Source organism: Castanea sativa, chromosome 12 (genome assembly GCF_040712315.1).
Source record: "Castanea sativa cultivar Marrone di Chiusa Pesio chromosome 12, ASM4071231v1".
In the NCBI taxonomy this organism is placed as follows: Eukaryota; Viridiplantae; Streptophyta; class Magnoliopsida; order Fagales; family Fagaceae; genus Castanea; species Castanea sativa.
In genome coordinates this window covers 24,466,340-24,475,456 of record NC_134024.1, presented here as the reverse complement: position 1 = coordinate 24,475,456, position 9,117 = coordinate 24,466,340, and the positions used below count along the sequence as shown (strand labels likewise).

Genomic DNA, 9,117 nt, shown 5'->3' with positions numbered 1-9,117 from the left:
GACCGGCTCCTTTTGGCTTGAAAGCTATCCTTAAGGTATTTTCGACACAATAGACTTTCACTATGCTTGTTTTTGCCAAAAATTCCTACGTTCTTGTCATTGCTGAACATAGAATCTCAATTATATCTTCGAGCATTTGCATCAGTTCACGCAAAATTTTCTTCTATTTTGCAAGAAAAAACCTACTTTTTCTATTTTACACACTCATTTTTGTAAAACACCCACATCAATCTGTCAATTATACACATTTCTTCAAATAAAATATTCTAAACCCAGCCACCATTAACTCGATCAATACCCAACCACCATCAATGATCAATACCCAACCTCCATCAACCCGATCAATACTCATCAAAATCATCAAAACCCAGCCACCATCAACCTGATCAATACCCACGGATCAATACCCATCAAACCCACTCATCAAAATTATCAAAACCCCAGCCACCATTAACCCAATCAATACTCAGCCACCATCAACGATCAATACCTAGCCCTCCATCATTAACCCATACAACCACCATCATCAACCCACTAATCAAATAGAAAATCCAAAACTGATCAAACAAAAAAAATTTAAAAGGATCAAAGGTGAGTGAGATCGTATCAGCAGTGAGCTTCGGATCGTCTTGGCAACGCTGGACTGATTGGTGATTGGTGAACTAATTGGTGGATTGAGGGTGAGGCTGGACTGATCAACGGACTGAGGGAGAGATAAAAAGTGAGAGAGGTGAGAGTGAGAAGCTGAGAAAGTGAGGTGAAGGAGAGAGAAAAAAAATCTAAAATATTATATACACGAGCTATAGTAACCATGTAAATATATATGGTTACTGTAGTTCATAGAAATATTTACACATTTTTACACTAACTGATGTGAGTATTTTTTTACTCAAAATATGTAAAATTTATATATTTTTATTTTATTTTAAAAGACTATAGACTGATGTGGTTACTCAACAATTCATTTTTTACTTAGGCAAGATTTTAAGTTTCAACTTTCAACGAGAAGAACCAAATCATTATAAAGCTCTGGTGACAAACGTCCCTCAATTCTTTATTTTCTCAAAAAGAAGGAAAAAAAAAATTCCCCTTTCTTTGCACCTTGTCGTGCACGAAACATGGTGCATAGCCAACCTAAGCACATTACGTCAGCTACTCTATGTAGAAGTTGTCGGTCACATTAGTGATGCTCACTTCTATCCATTCGCGCACCAATTTGCCCACTTGTTGCTCTATAATGAAATTTCAGAGAAACCCAATATATATAAATATACAAATTAAGCCCTTTAAAAACAAAAACAAAAACAAAAACAAAAAAAACCTATAGAAAAACAAAACATTCTCTGTTCCCACCACTGCTGCATGAGTCTCTCCCTTTTTATAAATACCCTTCAAAACCCTCATCCTCCAAATTCGTTTCTCACTCTTATCTCCAAAACTCTCACACCATAACTCAAACCTGTTTTTTGAAACAACCTTTTATTTTACCAAAAATAGGAAAAAACATGAACTATCCTACCTTGGGTGAGTTTAGTTTTCCTCTTCTCTGTCACCGAAGCTCAGGCTCCGGTGGTCTCTTCCCTTACTTAACGGAACAGTGGGGAGACTTACCGTTTAAAGTTGACGACTCTGAAGACATGATTGTCTACAACTCCCTACATGATGCCGTTAGTTTTGGGTGGTCTCCGTTAGACTTAACGGCAGCCACCACCACCACATCAACAACATCCATAAAAGCCGAGCCAAGAGACATCTATCAACAGCTGGCTCCAGGAGCCGCCGATCCATTGAGATTGGCTCCACAAAACAATTCGTTCGAAAGTGCTTTCCTTGCTTCGAAAAGCGAAATTGAATGCAACAATGCTATTATTGTGTCGAAGAAAACAGAAAACAAAGTGAGTGCTACTGCTACTATTAAAGAGAGGCACTTTAGAGGGGTGAGGCGAAGGCCTTGGGGAAAGTATGCGGCGGAGATACGTGACCCGGCTAAGAATGGCGCGAGAGTGTGGCTCGGCACGTACGAGACGGCTGAGGAAGCGGCTTTGGCTTATGACCGAGCAGCTTATAGGATGCGTGGCTCTAAGGCTTTGCTTAATTTTCCACACCGGATTGGCTCGGGTGAGCCAGAGCCGGTTAGAATCACGGCTAAGCGCCGAGAGCCCGAGCCGGGTTTGGAAAACGACGGCTCAGCAAAGAGGAGTAAAGTAGCTAATGAAATTGAAGCTGTGTTTCAGCTGGGCCCACTGCCAGTTGCCGAGCAATTATTGGTTAGTTAACACGGTGGTTTGGAAATTGGAATGGAATCTCAAGTCCAAGAAAAATAAAACAGAGAGCGATACCTATTCCGAGTGTTTGTTTTGGTTTGGATCTGTACAAATTGAGGTTTTGCAATTTTTTTTTTTAGTAAAATGTACATGAGGTTCTACTTCTGAGCAATAAGTTGGTAAGGTAAAATTTAATTTTACCGAAATGATGGAAATTATTAATGGAGTAACAAGTGAAGTACTTTACTAAAAATGACTTTTATTATTGCTTCTACTTTCTTTTTTGGTGTTCTATATATGGGTTCCTTTATTGACTTGCAAAAGTCACAATTGCATATGCTATGCGAAACAACTCAAAAAGTTATACATGATCTGAATTTTCAAGTGAGAAAAAGTTGAGCCATTACTAAGCAATAACCAAGAGTTTGAAAAGGCATTGTCATTTTCCTTTTGATCCAGTAGGATATCAATTGCATTGGTTCATTAAACATTTGCGCTTATGGAACACTAGTTCAAGACTGAAATATGGTATAGATTTGAAAGGATTAGTAACATAATATTTTAGATTATCTTTTATCCGTGCATAATCAAAAATTTATGGAACCTTTTAAAGTTCCTATCCAAATCTGATGCTATTATAAAACAACAATCATTCTAATGTATCCAATTTCACGCCAGGTTGAATTGTTAATTTATGATGGAAGCAACTTCACTTTCACATTAGTCTAGGTTTTTTTTTATGTATCAATCATGTTTTGTTTTTTTTTTTGGGTTTTTCTTTTTTGTTTTTTTGGTGGGAGGGCAGAACAAAACTGCACTGCTGTATTAATCATGATTTGAAATATTAGTTAATTATGATGGGTCTAGTCTATTCTTAGACTTTTTCATTATAAAATTAGAAATAATATTACAATTACAATTTTTGCCACAACTCTATCACAATTTATCTACATGATAAATTGTAAGTGATAAAATTATAAACTCATATAAACCTATTATTTTTACTCTACCATTTATAATTTGCCACGTAAATAAGTTATGATGTTATGATTTTTCTAAGGCGTAAATGCACTTTTAGTCCCTATATTTTGGGGTCATTTCTATTTTGGTCCCCACATTTTCATTTCACCACTTTTAGTCCCTAAATCAATTAACGCGTTCCATTTTGGTCCTTACCGTTACTCACTTAACAGAAATTGCTGATGTGGCAAACGGCGTCCACTGTTGGCACATTAAATGCTGACGCGGCCAATAAAATAATATTAAAAATGCCACATCAGCTTATAAATAAAAAAAAATTATTTATTTATTTTAACTAAATAAAAAAATTAAAAACAAATTGTTTAAAAAAGAAATTAAATTAATTAAATTTTAAAAAAATTCTTTACATTATCTTTTTCCCAGTCATCATGAGTTCTTCCTAAAATCAAGAACATGCCAACATGATACACGCAAAATCAAAAGTCACAGATCAACAAAATACAAAGAGGTTCAAAGATTCAAAGAACACAAACCCAAACCCAAACCCAAACCCAACCCTCAATCTCTACCAAACCCAGAACATCACATGAAAAATCAAACCTCCATACAAATATCAAACCCATTTCCCTTTTCAATTTCTCTTCGCTATCACTCGCTCATTCACCAAACTATTTTATCTCCGTTTTGTTTCATTTTTCTAATAAGTGATCACCTAAATCGAATCCCGATTGGTTGATCATTCCCAGACTTGAAAACAAGAAATCTATGTGCGGTTGATTTTGAAATAAGATGTGAGTGAAGAATTTCCCTCTCACCGCTCCTCAGCTAGCAACTCTTCCGGAATCGAGACGAATGGATTTTCTTCGCGCCGTACTAAGTTCCATCCGATTCAACCCAACAGGCCAACGACAAATAGTATGAGCAGTACCATCGAGTCGTTTAGTGGCCCTAGGGTTGTTTCAAATCCGGTTACAAGGGTCAAGATCGTGAACCCTGTTGCACCCAATGATTGCCGTAGCGATTGCGACTCGTCGTCCTCGGTGGTTGATGATGACAACGACGACTACTGTGTTCTCACCTCCTCGTTTCGTAAGATCCAGCCATTCGATCTGAATCTACCTCCTCCGATGGATGAAGATTTCGGCATCGGTGATGATCTTCAAGCCACCGCTTTGTGTCTCTGATTACGGATCTAATGGTCAACTTTATTTTTATTTTTATTTTTTTTAACTTTGTATTTTGTAGATCTGTGCCTTTTGATTTTGTGTTATTCATGTTGGCATGTTCTTGATTTTGAGGAAGAACTAGTGATGATTGGGAAGAACATAATGTAAAGATTTTTTTTTTTAATTTAATTTCTGTTTTAAACAATCTGTTTTTAATTTTTTTTATTTAGTCAAAATAAATAAATAATTTTTCTTATTTATAAGCTGACGTGGCATTTTTAATATTATTTTATTGGTCACGTCAGCATTTAATATGCCAACAGTGGATGCCGTTTGCCACATCAGCAATTTCTGTTAAATGAGTAACGGTAAGGATCAAAATGGAACGCGTTAATTGATTTATGGACTAAAACTGGTGAAATAAAAATGTAGGGACCAAAATAGAAATATCCTTAAAATGTAGAGACCAAAAATATATTTATGCCTTTTTCTAAAATCAATGACACTGACACCAAATTTTTCACATCAAATTTCACAAATTCTCTCTTTGGTTCAGCACAACACGTCAGCAATGATGTAAAAAAGTCGGTAAAAAAATTATGCCACTTTGAACTTTTTTCTTTTAAAATAGAATAAAAGCAATCAAAAGAGCAGTACTTCGTTCGTGTTTGCGTAACAACTGTACAAGTACAATGTTTTTTTTGCTAAATAGTACAGGTAAAATGTGAAACACGTAGAAGTGGCATCTTGAATTTTAGTAGCTCCACTACTAGTGACAGTGTAACTGCTTTAATCAATAGTAAATTAATAATTCAATCAGGATAAGTTTCAAACCCAATTTCGCTGGAGCTAACTTTACCATTCTTCTCTATCATTTTTGGTCAAAAAAAAACTTCACCATTCTTCTAGTGTGATATGGTGAAATTTTAATTAATGTTACATTAACTAATAATTTATTAAATTTATATTTTAAAAATTCAACTGTTAAATTACATGTTCTATATTTTCTTAACATGCATGTCAAGTTTCATGTCAAGTGGATGTAATTTACAATTCAATCCATAAATTCATCTTTTATACATTATTTATTTTAAATTTCAAAAACTTGAATTTAATAATTAATTAATGACATGATTATTGATCTTTGATCCTTTAAATTTTGTAAGTATGAAGAATATATGAAAATAATATGTGTGTGTATTCAAAATAGTAATTTTTTTAGTAGGCTTAAAAGTGTAAAAACATACCCCTGAAGTTTGGGGGGCTTTATAATTTTAAGTTATGAAGTTTTTGAATTTAGATTTTACTCCTTTAATTTATATTCAATTTGCATTAGCACCATGTTCATCTATATTTTCCATTAAGTGCCACATAAACTTTCTTCGTGAGTTTAGTTCTATCAATAAAATAAAGGCAAAGTTCGCTTACAAACTTTGTTATAACCTGAGACTATAACTTCCTTTTAAAAAAAAATTAACATTGCTACAAATTTTGAAAATCTAACGTTAGATTGCATGTTTTTGTATTTTTTAATACTTTTAACATATATGTCAAATTTTGAGTTAGTCAAATGTTATTTACTACATAATTCATAAACTTATTTTTTATGCATAATTTTATGCTACAAAAACTTTCAATTTACAAAATTGATTGATGATATAGTTATTAATTTTTTACCTTTTAAAAATTTTGTAAGCATGGAGGATATAGGAGAAAATGTAATTCAATTGTGAATTTGTCAAAATTCACAATTAATAAGATCTTGAGTAAAATTGTAACCTTAGACTACAACTAAGTTTGTAACCAAATTTTGTCCATAAAATAATATCAAGACATTGGTTATTTAAAGTATTTTAGGCTACAAAAATAATGTAGCATTATTTTAGGGGCATAAAATTCAAATTCTAAAATTTCAAAAAATAAAATCTAAATTTAAAATGTAAAATATAAAAACTCTCAAATTTTAGGAATATAATCTATACTTCAACCATTAGGGAGATATCTTTTTCCACTACATGTATAAACAAGATATCTTCTTCACTATATCTCTAAGCAATAAGTCTATAGAAACCAAAAATATCACACTATTTCACACTATTTCTTACACGAGGAGTAAAAAAAAAAATGATGTCCGTTTTAACATCTAAATTATCCTTAGCACGAGAGCATAATTGAGGTGTCACTTTCTAACATGCTTAGCACATTTTATCGGTAAAAAAGAATAAGACTAGTACTTGACTAACCGTACAGGCATCTAGCTTGGTCGTACATTTGTGTACCACGTTTGTTGACAAAATGCATCTTTTGAATTTTGTGGAGAATTTTCTATTGAACTAGGAAAAAACGTGTTTTCCTTTCCCACTAAGGAATAAAAATATGATTTAAAGAGTGATAATATTTCTTAATTAAAATTTAAAACATGCCAAATTTTTTTTTTTCTTATTTCCTTCTGAAGAAAAGTTAGAAAACACGACAAACTTAAGTGGGGCCCAAATTATGCCTATTACATCAAGCTTATCTCTAGTATAACCAGCACACTGGACCCATAAATTTAGTGACATATGTCACAATTATAGCAAGTTCAGTATTACTAGACACAGGACATAAGCCGCTCTCCCTCAATGTTGCAGTTTAAGTTTTACAATTAAATTCAAATAAATAATTAAATTAATTAATGTAATATAAATAAAACTAAAAATTTCAAAGAAAATTAAATTTAATGTACTTATGTGTTTAATTTAATTTTCAAATAATATAAGGCATAGCATTAAAAAATTATACCGAAATATGATTTTTTTTTTTTTTTGGCTAAACACCGAAATTTGACCCTTAAAATAAAGCTAATGAAGATATATGATGTGATGAGAAAATTGTTAGATATTTTTGTAGCCAAATTTCCAAAGTGTCCTATTTTAAAAAAAAAATATCTAGATTTTAAAAGTATTATTTGTAAAGTCACTCTTTCCTATCCGATGATCAACTTTTTCTGCAACCCGTGGGCCACGTGTATGTGACTCTAACAAATGGCCTGTTTTCTCTCGGACATAAGGGAATACTATTAAAGCCTTGTACTTTAAATAAAAGTTTTTTTTTTCTTTAAAAATGGTATATTCTTTTCTTCTGTTCTTTTTGTTTTTGCATCCAATTGATATAATTTTGAATACATGTTCATAGAGAAACACTTAGCTGCAAATTCTGGATTTAATACTAGTAAATTCCTTTCATGCCAAACGTGGTGTGGACTCTGGAGCATTAAGATATGGTTAGCCTGCAATATCTTTTTTCTTCTTTTTAAATTCTTATAACTAAAATAGTAAAATGACTAATAAAAATAAATAAAGAAAAAGACATGAAGTACCAGATTTTCCAATATCAAATTTTAGATATTTTGTTGCCAAGAAAACATAATAATTAATAAGTTTTTTAGAAATTAATTATAAAAACAGAGCATAAATGGATGGGGAATCTCAAGGTACTAGCAACTAGCAGTCCATGAATTAGTTAACACACTTTTTGAGGCGGTTGACATCTGCGGTATGACAATATCATTTGAGTTTATATATATAAATATTTTTTTAATGAAAGGGCCGTAGGTGTTGGTTTGTTTGTCATTACTATTTTTCTTATTCTTTTTTGACTAACTTAGTTCTTCTTCTTTGACATGATTATTAATTAAAAAAATGATAATGATCTTTGTAAAATGTTCTTTATTTTGTATAGAAGATGACACAATTTTGATTATGAATTTTTTTAAAAAAATTGTGAGAATAATATAGAAAATTGAACTTTTACTTTGAAATTTTTTCATATATACTAAAATAATCTAAATCTAGAAATGAAAGATTAGAATCAAGACTAAATTACATTTTTGGACATTAAAATTTGGGTTTTTTTCATTTTGGTTGCTTAAGTTTAAGGTTTTTCAATTTAATCCACCAGATTTGATTATGATATTACTATTAAGTGCCAACAAAACAACATTTTTTCCCCTTTCTTAAAGTTCATATCAATTATGGTCTCACGAAGATAAATAAAATATCCATTTTGAAAATGAAATTAATTTTTTAGGGGAACATGAAAATAAATTAAATTAAATTAAATTAAGTGAACTAAAATGAAAATCTCAAACTTAAAGGACAAAATAAAAACAATTGCAAATTTTAAGGGTGGGAAAAATGATCTTGTCTATGATCTATGCCATAGTGAGGGTGTATTATACTATATTTTTTTTGACCAAGGGAGTATTATACTATTAAGTATATGTGTGTGTGTTTTTTTTTTTTTTTTTGGGTATGAGAGAAAATGTAATGGCAATTATTTAGCTACACAATACGTCATTTTGACATCATGCAAATATTTAAAAAAATATATAAAGGAAACATGTTTTCCAAATTGCCATCCACATTGAAAAATGTATTCCATTTTAAAACAAACTTTTTTAGGCAACTTCTACGGGGAAAGACTTCCTGAACATCTTTGACCCAATGTACGTTTGCGGCAAATCAATACAGTGAAAGTAATGAAAAAGGAATCGAATTATTCTTGTGAAAGGAACAGTATTCACACAACTTTGTCTCCCAATTCAAATGATAGCGCAATTGTTCTAAGTTCTTTGGAAAAGTAATAAGGAATGTTAAATATTTAATCCATTATTGAAAAAAATTGATGACCCTTTAATTTATGTTAATTGTAAGTTTATAACGAAG

At 31.6% G+C, this 9,117-nt stretch overlaps 1 protein-coding gene across 1 annotated transcript; it reads left to right on the top strand.

The window, feature by feature from the left end:
* Window positions 1-1,369: 1,369 nt before the first annotated feature.
* LOC142618538 (ethylene-responsive transcription factor 3-like) lies at window positions 1,370-4,441 on the top strand. The gene is made up of 2 exons (XM_075791489.1): window positions 1,370-2,118; window positions 4,071-4,441. The coding sequence occupies exons 1-2, from the start codon at window positions 1,506-1,508 to the stop codon at window positions 4,427-4,429; spliced, it is 972 nt and encodes a 323-aa protein (XP_075647604.1). The 5' UTR covers window positions 1,370-1,505; the 3' UTR covers window positions 4,430-4,441.
* The last annotated feature ends 4,676 nt before the right edge of the window (window positions 4,442-9,117 follow it).

Excerpts from the sequence above, each read along its gene's own strand:
- LOC142618538 (XM_075791489.1), top strand. The coding sequence starts at position 1,506 with ATGAACTATCCTACCTTGGGTGAGTTTAGTTTTCCTCTTCTCTGTCAC. Across the intron at positions 2,119-4,070 it reads TCCACACCGGATTGGCTCGG|CTAGCAACTCTTCCGGAATC; the intron begins GTGAGCCAGAGC and ends ACCGCTCCTCAG.